This window comes from Scyliorhinus canicula, chromosome 8 (genome assembly GCF_902713615.1).
Source record: "Scyliorhinus canicula chromosome 8, sScyCan1.1, whole genome shotgun sequence".
NCBI lineage: Eukaryota > Metazoa > Chordata > Chondrichthyes > Carcharhiniformes > Scyliorhinidae > Scyliorhinus > Scyliorhinus canicula.
This window is the reverse complement of record NC_052153.1, coordinates 126268067-126281309: the sequence shown is the minus strand read 5'-3', so window position 1 is coordinate 126281309 and position 13243 is coordinate 126268067. Positions and strand designations below refer to the sequence as shown.

At 40.5% G+C, this 13243-nt stretch overlaps 1 protein-coding gene across 4 annotated transcripts in view; it reads right to left on the bottom strand.

The window, feature by feature from the left end:
• The window catches only part of chd1 (chromodomain helicase DNA binding protein 1), a 258853-nt gene that overhangs the window by 34584 nt on the left and 211026 nt on the right, over positions 1 to 13243 (bottom strand). For all 4 annotated transcript variants that reach the window (XM_038805193.1, XM_038805194.1, XM_038805195.1 and 1 more), the window contains 4 exons: positions 8234 to 8330; positions 4536 to 4631; positions 2715 to 2882; positions 822 to 979 (listed from right to left, as the gene is read on the bottom strand). In XM_038805193.1, the coding sequence (XP_038661121.1) occupies positions 822 to 979; positions 2715 to 2882; positions 4536 to 4631; positions 8234 to 8330 (519 nt within the window). The remainder of the gene's footprint in view (positions 1 to 821; positions 980 to 2714; positions 2883 to 4535; positions 4632 to 8233; positions 8331 to 13243) is intronic.

Here is a 13243-nt window from a genome sequence, read left to right as displayed (position 1 = left end):
CAGAGGTGAGGGAGAGTGACTGCCCTCCACATCAAGGCAGCATTTTGGCACAGTATGCCATCAAGGAGCCCTAGCTAAACTAGAATCAAAGGAAGATGGTTGTGGTGTTGCCGGTCAATCGTCTCAGTCCCAGGACATCAGTACAGGAGTTCGTCGGGTTAGTGTCCAGGCCCAACCATCTTCAGTTGCTTCATCAATGACATTGCTTCCATCATAATGTCAAGTGGGAAGGTTCGCTGATGTCCAGCACCATATTGACTTTTCAAACACTGAAGAGGTCCATGTTTGAATATCCATGCTTGGGTTGAAAAGTGGCAAGTAACATTTGGTCCACACAAGTGAGAGGCAATAATCTCCAATAAGCGATAATCTAACCATTGCCCCATGATATTCAATGGCATTACATCACTGAATTCCCCACTATCAATATCCTGGGGGTTACCATTGACCAGAAACTGAACTGGACTAGCCATATAAATAAAACAAAATTACTGCAGATGCTGGAATCTGAAATCAAGAGAAAATGTTGCAAAATCTCAGCACTTCTGGCAGCATCTGTAAGGAGAGAAAAGAGCCAACGTTTCGAGTCCAAGTGACCCTTTGTCTGACATTTTAGATCATGATGCATCTGTAACAAAATGACGCAACTGGCCCCGTTAACCACATAAATTTCATACAATAAATGTAGATAAATATTGTTATTGCAAGCTATTAATATTTGTATAAAAGCTTTAGAGTTCAGTAGATAATTAGTGTGTCACAATGAAAATGCATAAATGCACAATGCATAACTTAGAATAATTTATATTTTATAAACATACCTACGAATTTCAGCATCACTAAAACCTTTAATATTTTCACGAGGAATTGTTCGTGGTCTCCCACGTTTTTTAGGTCGCTTCCCTTCAGAAACCGAGTCACTGTCCGACTCTGAAGATCGCCTCCTCCTGCGCCTTCCTTCACTTCCATTAAAACTAATCTAAGGTACGGAAAGAAACACGAGCAAAACTTTATAATACTGCATTCCACCTCATGAAAGGCAACTGTAACTGAATAAGATACATAAATGTCAACAAAAAAGCTTCAGACTCAAATAGTTTTCTTCAACCATTCTGAAATTATCTATCTGTCCAAGCAAGTCAGAGAATATTTTAATAGAGGTCTCATATGTCTTGCTCTCCAAGGATGCAATAACTGACAAAAGATAACCAAGAGTGAACCGGTTACTGCAGTGTTCTTCAAACTCGGGGGCGCAACCCGTGGGTGGGTCGCGGAGCTGTCCTTCACGGCGTTCCCGGTCGCGCAAATCCCCGCACAGCAGCCGGCTTTTAATAACGCCGGCTGCAAGCGGCCTTTAAAATTGCCGCGAACATATAAAAAATAACTATGCTCATGCGCGCCAATGATCGGGCGCGCATGCGCAGTGCTGCCGCTATTTTTTTAAACGGTTGCAGCTTTTTATTTTACAAGTTTTGGGGGGGGTTTATTTGATAAGATTTTACAGGAAAGAAATGCAGAACTTTGGACAGATGGAGACTCCATACTTTACGGCACCGAAAGGCTTCACCTTCATCCAACAGGTTCCATTGGAGGAGCGTGTACGAGGGCCAAAAGGACCCAAAACTATTTCCTCCATTTTTATCAGCAGCAAACAAGGTAAGAGAAAATGGTGGGTCGCTTAGGTCGGTCGGCGTGGGTCGGCCAGATTGGGTCCCAAAGATCGGCCGGATTGGGTCCCGAAGGTTGGCCGGTTGGTAAAAATGGGTCCCCGGAAAAAAAGTTTGAAGAACACTGGGTTACTGCAATATGTATACATATATATTATATATCCGCCACAAGATGGCAGGAGTGCTCTTTTATAGGACAGTGTCATTTTGGGCTTTTTAATTAAAATACATCCCTGCAATAGACTTATGTGAATATACACGCTGATGACACCTAGAGGTTTAATCTATCTTTTGGTGTTGTCCTGCTCTGTTTCTACCTAGGTCACTGTGTTCAGGGGTAGTGCCATTTAGCAGGTCATGGTGAGCAACACAAATTAAATGTCCAGAGGAAAATAGTGACATTTATATAACGACTTTATTGAAGAAAATACCTACAATGTTTCATAGAGATGTAATTTAATCTTTCAGCATTTCAAAGGGACTGTTCTCTCTGCAATATCCTACCCTGACCCCAAACATCTTCCCAAGCAAGGGCAGATGTCCTTTCACCTCCCACCCTCTGGGCCCCAGACATCCATCCAGGGATTTATTTATTTGTACTTCTTTCAATTTAGTATATGATATTCACTTTACACAATGTAGTCTCCTCTACATTGGAGAGATCAAATGTCATTTGGGTTATCACTTTGTTGAACACCTATGTTCAGCCCACAAGCATGAACTTGCAGTCATTTGCCGCTTTCAATTCTTCATCCCACTACTGATCTCTCTGTCCTCGGCTTCCTACCTTTCAATAAAGCTCAAAGAAGCTTCAAAAACACAGACATTATTTACAGGTTTAACACTGAATTGTACAACTGCAAGTCACGAAGGGAGATGCGGATAATGTCGGATGGATGCACCAGAATCACAGAGTGGAGGACGTGTGGGCTGGTGCTTGGGGAATCCACACCTTGGGTTTACCCAACTTTCGCTGCCCCATTCTCAGGCCTCTGGGACCTTTGCCTCTTTTACATACTTAGTCCTTATCCCTCTGCTCTCACTTACCTGTTTGGCACAATTGCGCATTCGAGGAAGTAAGTAGATCTCTTGAAGTTCCTTCTGCCGTTCTTCCTCTTCCATCCTCCTGCGTTGCGCTTCAGGAATAATGTCATCCCAGTCCCTGATATTCCGCTGAGGTTCAAGGTCATCATCCATTGTGGAAAAATTTGCCACCTAATGATGAGAAGAAAATTCCAGAAAGTTTTCAACATGCGCTCATAGGATAAATTTAGATGAGAAAAAAATTAACAAATTGAAAATTACATTATGAAATTCAGTTAACCCTATGGATAAAATTAAACAGTAAATCTTAGGCCAGTAATGGTCACTGTATGGCACAGGAGGGATATGTGCAGCCCAAATTCCCTTCTGCATTGGCACCTTGGCAAACCTGTTGCTCCATTGGCCTCTAGCTCTGTTCGACTATGGGATTTCAGCTGTGCTGGGATTCAGTGCTATTGACCCTCCTTTCAATTCAAAGATACTTAAGAACATAATACAACGGACAGGAAGGTGTTTAGATTCCCTGCTCTACAAATAGACTAAGTGACTAAAGTCACCTTAGTCCCAGGTGACCAGAGACTGCTTTCCCCTTTGACGGAGAGAACTGACTGGCGGTGATATAACCTGAGGATACCACATTTCAGGTGAGGGGCAAGGTTGAGAAGGCACTTGCTTCATGAATAACCTCAGTCAATACAGGAATGGAAACTGCGCTGTTGCCCTCGCTCTGCATCACAAACCAGCTACCCAGATAATTGAGTTAAACTGGCCGACTTATGACTACTTAACTGTTGTACACAGCTTTCTTGCTTTAACTTGTATATATTATTGGTTAGGCTGCTGTTAGAGAATTGCGTCCGATTTGGCAGCTTAGAATTGGACAAGGGTCAAAAACCAAGGGGCAACTTCTCATACACTGCAGACAACTTTTTCTGAATTCAGTGCATTCCAGATAGGCTCTCTTCTGTCACAATCACACTTCTGGATCCCTCAAAAATAAAACAAATTATTTAATTCAACTAATCTTCCTTATCCCATTGTCCTTTGATGTTACAGATTTACTGCTATTGTCAAAACCACTTAACCTCATTCTCACACCCGCAGCTGTTTGGTAAATATATGTTCTTAAGGAGGTGGATAATATGAAGAAAGATGGTAGGGGAATGAGATTAAATGGACAGTTCTTTTAGGGAGCTTCGAACTGAGCCATGGGCCTAAATGGCTGGTTTGAAAGTTTGCGAATGGGTAATCTTTACATCTAACATAACTACATTTTTAAAAATTCCAAGAACATAAAGAGCTTTCAGCGCTTAGAATGACAATAGTTTAAGGAATCAACCCGGTTTCCTCCCAACCAACACACCCTGATGCTAACACAAAAAAAAGAGCAATATCAATGTTATCTTGAACAAATAAAAAAAATGTTTTAAAGATTTTACCACTATTCTCCTCTTCCACTTTTCCCACTGCTCACATCATGACATTTATGATAATCCATGATTTAACTTTTTAATTCAATATTTGTTTTCAAAGTTATATGGTTTTTCCGTGTGGCCCTGGAATCACAAGGTCCATTCTGCAACCTGCCAAAACTTTAGTTCTTAAAAACCAGGTCCAAAAGCCAATTTTGTAGCCAGCCCAGGTTAGTGATACTGCTGGTTGACTTGGCCTTCAAATCAGAACAGCAGCAATTTTTGTTTTACTGCTCTGATCCGAGTGATATCAATAGCCAGCAGCACAGGTGCTGAGTAAATCTCAAACACTATGGTGCTGTGCACAGGTTAGCAGATCCTACTCAATTCAACACCAAATACTTTCTGGTACCTTGAACTGAGACAATAGCTCCTCTCCCACAGTGGTAGGCCCAGGTTCGTTATCCCGAGTTTCAGCACGACAAAGAATTTCATCAATATCCATTTCCTGCAATCATAATTTACATTTTTAAATATAGTCGTATTGTTAGCAAATCGTTCACTCTTTAAAAAAAAAATCATCACAGTGTGCTTTTAAACAATGTTAAAACACTTCATATTTGTTTTCATTTTATGCCTTATGGAGCAAAAACCAAGTATTAAAAAAATGTTTTAAAATAGATCGTCTTGGAAATAAATCAGGTGATTGGCCTGTGAAATTTCTCCACATGCTTCTGATTAATTTCTCTCTCCAATAACTCAATTCTTTGTCTGAAATGTTGCGAACCAACATTCTCCTCCATTTGGTATCACCATTGGAATCGTGATGAGGAAGTGCGAGTTTGACTGCTCTCAGTGGTACACACTGGATGCGCAGGAACAGAGAAACTGACATCACTGCTGAACTTAATGCCGGAAGCAACCAAGAATCAGGGTTAATAGATTAATATTTGTAAAGTGCCTTGTTCAGCGGCAGGATACGCAATTCCCAGCTTTTCCGAGGCATCGATGATAATGCGGCAAATCCAAATACTGATGAGAAGTGAGGGTTTGTTTGGGATACAAGACAGCCAAGGATACTGCCAGAGCGCAATGACAGGATGTGGAAGCAGATCTTGAAGGTACTGTGCAACAAAATTTTAATGTTCAGCAGGTAAGAAGAGTGCATTGGCCACATCCTCCAACAATGTCTCACTAACGTATTTGTCACTTACAATCTTTGCCTCATTGTGATAAATACCCTAACATCGATGTCCTGAGGATTTTGTGGTGTACTTTGCATCCATTAGCTACATCTGCACATGATCCTTCACTTACAGCATTCCATGCAAATCCTATGTTAAAGTTTAACACAGCATCTACGTACTTATTTTTAGTACCTGTTAACACCCCATTATTGTCCTTCCACATAGTGATACCATGGTTTCACTGTATCCACAATGAATTCTTATTAAAGGAGAAAATAGCCCAAAACAACAGAAAGGGGATGACCATCTAACCACCAGGCTCTAATTTATGGAGCAGAAGCACTAATATTCCTTGGAAAGGCAGACAGAAGGGGCCAGTCAAATAAAAGGATCCTGATGACAATGAAGCTGACGGGAACTGCTCCAGAGATTCAGACATCAATGCAACTAAGGAAGTCTTGGGGCCCATCTGTCTATAAATATCAGGACTGGTCAGATGAAAAACATCACCCGGAATCACCATGGATGAGAGCAAGTTATCAAAACTGAACTAAGGATTTTGTGCAACTCCTGGTGGAGTAGATGAACTGCAACATTACCCTGGCCAGAATGCCATGAAGAATTTCAGTATTATGCAGTATATAGCCCACAATCTAACAACTCAGCCCTTACTATGTATGAGCACTGATGAAACCATTCCTCTCAACTAGAAATAAAATCCTAAAAAGATAATTTCTAAAATCTGCTAAATCAGCTGTCAATAATTATGCTATTGATCAGATACTATCAATAACATTCTTACAACAGAACATACTGTGGCTGAAAAATCTATCTGGTTACACTCAAATTAGAAGAAATCTGATTCTGATGCTGCCCCAGCTGAGACTCCTGATTCAAGGACCTCAACAAACTATAAAGATCCACCAAGAGTTCAATTGTCCATCTCTCAATGGAAAAGGAAAATGTATTTTTCGATGGTAATCACTGTGAACTTTATTTGCTATTTCTGGAAAGATCCTTGAAATTATAATGCCTAATTCATGACTGCGGAAAAAAATCATCCCAGTCAATGAGAGTTCAAAGAGTTAGAGCTAATGTGATCTTCACAGGCAGACAGCTCAAAAACAAAATCCAAAGAGAAAATTATAAACTTCTATTGTGCCTTTGTTGACCTGGCAAAGGAATGTGACACAACCTGTAAGAGAAGGTCTTTGAAAAATCTTCACGTTTGTCCAGTCAAATAGATTGAAGAGGTCAAACTGGCTAGAGAAGACAGGGGCATTTCCATCTTCTGCTCCAATAAAAATACCCTTAAGCAAAGATGTGGTCTGGCAGTATCACTTGTCCAAATTTTATTGTGAACTATTTTGCAATAGTTTGTCAGTAATTTGGCATAGCTATCAGCTTTAAAAGGATGCTCATATTCCTCCAACCAGCCTTCAGCCAGGATGGAACTCCAGCTATCATCACTATTGTAAAGTTCCAATGGCCGGTTGGTAATAAAGACAGAAACCAAGTCTTGACTTGCTCACATAAAATTTTATTCTTACCCACATAAAACTCCAAACACCTATTGTCTTACCCGTTTCCCCTTTACATACACCCAGTGAAGTTCAATCATCAATTTAAGGACACACCTTGCTAGTTAACCATTTTCTCCCCAGCTATTGATGACCACATGCTCCAGAATATTGTCAGATTTATCCAACTGGGCAGCATCCTGTCCAGTGAAAACAATATCAATACAGAAGCATCCTGCCGAATCACCAAAGCCCACTGCGATTTTGACAATTTCAGTGATTGGCTCTGGGACAAGAGGCATCAGCCTCTAATCCTGCTTAAAGTTGACAGGGCTCTCATTCGGATGACACTGCTTTATGCCTGTTTGAAACTTGGGTAACGTATCCAGATCACATTCGGCTCTCATTCGGATGACACTGCTTTATGCCTGTTTGAAACTTGGGTAACGTATCCAGATCACATTCGGAAACTTCAACCTCAACCAAAAGGCACTATGAACACTAGATGGCAGGTCGAGACCCCTTACACTTGAACAAAGCTTGCAAATAAAGTTTGAATGCTTTAATTGCAAAGGCACAGTTCAGCTGATCAGGTCATGTGTGTGAATTCCGAGATAAACAATTCCTGATCTTTTGAGGTGAAATGACACGGAGGAGCAATCACAGTTAAAGCTGAGTAAAGCAGTGCAACATAGATATTCACAAGTCGGGACAACTTGCTCAAGATAAGAGAGCATGGTGAGAAACTATCCTTAAAGGCACAGCTTACTATCAGACTTGTCACCACTGATGCCGAATGTAAATTCCAGGTGAGGAAATCTCACTAAATCAAGAACTCCAACCTGGTGAATCAGTGTTCACGCCTGGTGTTCAAACTTGTGGATATTCATTTCAAGCAGAAATTGTTCTCACTAGTCATCAAAGAACTCACTGCTGAGAATACGGGGGGGTATATATTGTGATCAGTAGTGAAGCAATGGTCCTTGCTACTATCCTCAAAGAAAGCTTCATACAAAGATTTAGTAACCTTTATGGTGTTACTTTCCACTTTCCAGATGTTAGTCAGAATCAAGCTCCAATACAGCAATAATGGCATCAAACAAGATAAGCAGCCAATCACATTGAAGTATTCTCATGCACAGTAAACCAGGAAGTAAGAACGGCAGAATTTTAGTGAAAGCTCTCAGTTTCATCATCATTGCTACCAAAAAATCTTGGACATGGTAATTTGGCCATTGTCTTCAATGCTGAAGGATGAACGAATTGCTGGAAAATAAACGTCTGAACTCAAGAAATTAGAGTCTATTTAGAGGCGAGATCATTAAAATCCTCCGAAGATATCGGGGCGCATTCAAAATTTACAAGAAGGACTCTCCATAAGGACACCTCTGTAGTTTAGCTACCTGTGGTTCTTGTTCTTCTCCTTCTGGTTCTTTGAAAAGCTCCTCGGCTCCAAATTTGAGGATAGCTGCCAGTTCTTCTTTATTAAAAGGAGTAGAACTGAAATAATAAGGGAAAAAGCAAATAAAATGTAAAATATTTGATCGCAATCCTACAAATGGTAAATGAATGGATTTGAAAATAAATTGAAATTCTGGGGCACAACCTGCAACACTTATCTCTACAGTTGATACCCAGGGGTACAATGATTCTTATAATTTCTTTGATGCATTTAAAGATTTAAAATTTCTAACTGGAAAGTTATAGTGGATTGATATCTTTACATCTATCTTGGGATGTGAGAATCATCAACAAAGCCAGCATTTATTGCTCATCACTAACTGCCCTCAAGAAGGTGGCGGTGAGTTGCCCCCTTGAACTGCTGCAGTCCATTTGGTGTCAGTGCACCCACAGGAAGTTCCACAATTTTGACCCAGCAACAGTGAAGGTACAACAATATACTTCCAAATCAGGGTGGCAATTGGCTTGATGGGGAACATCCAGGTGGGGGCATTCCCATACATCTGCTGTTTTTATCATTCAAACCGCTCGAGGCCACAGATTTGGAAGGTGCTCTCGAAGGAGCCTAGGTGGAGGAACGAATGCTTTCGTTGTTGGCTGGGGTGCCGGTCAAACATAGGTCTCGAATGGTTGAGATGGAGTACTGTTGGAGATGCACTCATCCAGGCAGGTAGACAGCATTCCATCAGAATGTTGTAGATTGTGAACAGGCTTTGCGTACATGAGTTACCTGTCTCAGAATTCTCAGTCTCTGACCTGCTCTTGAAGCCACAGTATTTATATGGCTAGTCCAATTCAGTTTCTGGTCAATGGTAACCCCCAATGTGGAGAATTTGGCAATGGTAATGACATTATTGTACAAAGCTTTGATTTGTGTAACATTTGGTCATTGTTACAGTAGAATGGATTGACAGAACAAAAAATTACACTAAAATAAAACATTCTGAAATTAACTTGTCTCGTACCATGAATCTGTTAGTATCTTACTAATGTAAACATATTAAAATCGGAACATTATAAATTCGTCCCATTTTTCATTAGGAAATATTTAAGATCAAAATTCATTTTTTTTGCAATGGTGAGATTTTAGATTTCTCTCTTTCTGGCCAAGAAAATACAACTCTAAATGGACACTCAAAGGAAACTCATTGTGCACTCAAATATATCAACATATGAAAAGCAATTATTGGGGGCAGAGGCTATTCTAAAACTGCATATTCTCACAGCTTAACAAAAGAAAAGTTAGACTTCAAGTTCCTTGGCCTTATGCATTGAAAGAAAACTAAATGGAATATTAAAGTTTAACCAAAGCAGAACACCATAGAGCACCCTTTTAAGTGGGCATCTAGGAGCTGCTGATAACAGTAACAATATTGTCACTAAAATTTCAGTAAAAGGTGCATAAAATCTTCATGCTATGCCAAATTGGACTGTGGAAAACATCCAACAGTGCGATTACAAAGCCTAGGCTCTTGAAAGCACTTTTGAATATATAAAACTACAGCCAAGAAGCCAAATGACTCTCAGTGGGCAGCAATGGTGGGAGCAATTTCACGGCCTAACAATTAAATATAAAATTAAAATGCATTGGTTTAAGTGAAATTATTCCTATACTGAACTGGTGCCTAAATCTGTGCAAAGCTGGTAAAATATATCAAAACTAGATCATCAATAGTGATTTTCAACACACTTGATTCGACAAGACTCTCTGTCACTGCACAAGGATAATAAAATCTTAGCTCTGATCAAACACAAGTTATCTGAATATTTTGTGATAATACTATTCTGCAGAATTAGGCTTTGCATTGAAAAATATTGATAATCATTACAAACATAAATTATAAGTATGATAGTTACAGTGGTTATGCTAGTGGACTAATAATTCAAAAATTAGTTTAAATCCTAATTCAAATTAAGTTAATTAAATAAATTTAAATAAACTGTTAGCCTCAGAAATGATCACGAGTCCATTAAATTGTCATAAAAACCTAATTGGTTCACTAATACCAGGGGAAGCCTATCTTCTTACCTGGCGGGTCCTAAATGTGACTAAACCCACAGCAATGTATTTGGCTATAACTTCTCTCTACAATGGTGTAGCAAGTGGTCACCATCCACTTCTTAAGGACAATTAGACATGGGCAATAAATTATGGCATTTCTCGCAACATCACACCCCGTGAATGAACATATTTTTAAAAATTACTTTTTGCACATTTGCGTGTTTGAGTTTCCACGATTACTACTAGCCTCAGCAGTAATCAAAGGAGGTGGTTTTAAAGCCACCAGTCGATTGTTTCTAACTGATACAAACACAATTTAAAAAATGCTGGGGTGTTGGGGCAACAATTTCACTGCTGCCCTAGGCCCACCATACAAATTCTTTTGGCGAGCTTATAAATGGGTGAGCACCATTCCAGCCTGTTTGGTAAGTTGGGGTCTCACAACAGTTGTAGGACTTTGTTTGCAATTTTCAGGAACAAATTAGCAAAGCATGCATCGAACATGTTCTTCACACTTGTATTAAAATGTGAATCGGCCAGTGTTGCTTATAGGGGTAATTGGAGGCTGCTCAAAAATAGACTAAAGAAATTTTATATTTTTATTTACGCAGGACAGAAGAGGAGAAGTTCACATTATGGGCTGATAGAAATACTTTTCCTGGGATTGTTGCTCTCTTGTGGCCGAACAGCCAGGCAGCATGCGACAGGGTCACTTTTCAAACCTCTCATAACTGATGAGTGGCAGCTGGGCACCTGTTTGGTACCAGCTATTCTTTAGTGAGATTTAAATGAAAACCAAACCCTTTGCCAGCTTTTGACTGGGTGACCACTCTGCTGACATTGCAGAAACAAAAAGGTCACCCCAGTGGATCAGCAATTCATGAAATTGGAAAACTTTTTAATGAAGCGGAGCATTTATTCAGTACTAGGTGTCTCAAAGCATCAGATTAAAAATAGGCAGGAAAATCACCTGCTAATTACTACCCTCAGCTAATAAGTTGGTAAAACCATTGAGAGTCAGGGCACAGAATGTACTCTAGGTGGGTAACTTCAATGTCCACTATTGATCAAGATGATCAGGTCCTGAAGAACATACTTTTCAAACTGGTGGCAGGTGGTATGAGGACAAAGCGATAAAACCCACTTGGCTTCGTCCTCACCAATCCAGATGCATTTGTCTAGGACAGTATTGGCCTGAGTGACCATGCAGTCTATGTGCAAACAAGGCCCCAACTGCACAATTTGAAGACATGCTCCATCGTATATGCTGAACGTTCCAGAGTGGTCATCCCTGAAGGCCTGTGGAACACCAGCAACAGATTTGTATTCAACCATAATCTATAACCTCGTGGCCCATCAGAGTTATATAATGGAGCAAAGCAGTCAATTTGGTCCATCAAGTCCTTGCCCATGCTTTGTGGAGAAATCCAATCAGTCCCATTCACCCATTGAAATGTCACAGCCCTTCAAGTTTATTTCCCTCAAGTGTCTAACCAACTTCCTTTTGAAATCATTGATCAACTCCACTTCCAAATCCTAGTCAGGGAGTTCCATAGTCATTACCATTTGTTGCACAAAGTTGGAATGAGGTTTGTTTGCTCCTGTGCACATTCCTGAGAAGTCTGTGTGTTTTTAAATTATTCTTTCATGGAATTTGGTAGTCACTGGTAAGGCCAGCATTTGTGGTGAAATTTGAGCCCGTGTTCCCAGAGCTTAGTCTGGGCTTCTGGATTACTAGTCCAGTGACATTATCACAACACCATCTGTCTCTCCTGATGTGTTCGCTGCCTTCCTGAATTAACCTTCGCCATTTCGGTTGGTCACAAGTCAGGGTCTCCTGCAAGTCGGTTGGCATGTCTGATCTCTTCAAGGATGCTGTCATCTTGCGGAGCCTCAAACGATGACTGAGTTTTGAGAACAGCAGCTGTTCAGGAGTCCGATGTCAGGCATTCAAATGAGATGTCCCACTTAGCACAGCTGGCTTTGAGAGATAAATGCTTTGGTGCTGAACAGGTTGGCTTAGGAGAAGGCTTTGCTGTAGGACCACCTTTCTTGCCACCGGAATGGACAATCTTGGCAAGGCATCGCTGGTGGTACTTCTCTAATGCTCTAGGTCAGCCATGTCTCAGGAGTGTGGGGATCATTGTTGCTCAGTAAACCATTTCCTTTGTCTCAGGTTTGAGATCCTGGGTCCTCAATTAAGGTTTACCTCAGTTGGCCGAGACCGAGCTAGCGCATTGAGGGCGATGGTGAATTTTGTCATCCATGTCTGCCTTCTCCTAGAGAAGGCTACAAGATACTCCTTGGCACCTTCAAAGAAACTGCTACTTCTTATTCTTCATTTAAAACGCATCATCTCACACTTGTCTAACAAATTGTATCTGCCACGTCTACCCATTCTATGCATGTCCTCTTGCAGTGACTGATATTGTCCTCGCTGCCTGCCACACTTTCAAGTTTGATATCATTGGCTAATTCCGAAATTTTACTCCATAATATCAAAATCACATAGATACATCAGGAAAGCAGGTGATCGGATCACTTAACCCTTGGGAAACAGCATTTATCTACTATCCTCTAGCCGAAAAAGCAAACAATACCACACACTCACTCTTTCAGACCTTCAGCCAATTTTTTCCCCCCAATTTGACACTGACCCAGACGCACTCAATTTTGTTAGTCAGGCTTCAATGTTGTATGCGTACTTTGATAGGAGCCTTCTGAAAATCCAGATGGACAATGTCCATTACATTTACTTTCCTCTGTCACATCATCAAAAAATGCAATTGAATTTGTCCAATGTGATCTACATTTTACAAATATGCGCTGGCTCCTTAATTAACTCAAACAACTCCCAGTGTCTCTTGATCTTTTCTCTGATTGTTTCCAAATCTTTACCAGCCAGTGATGTTAAACCGATTGGCTTTTACTTACTAGGACTGTCCTTACA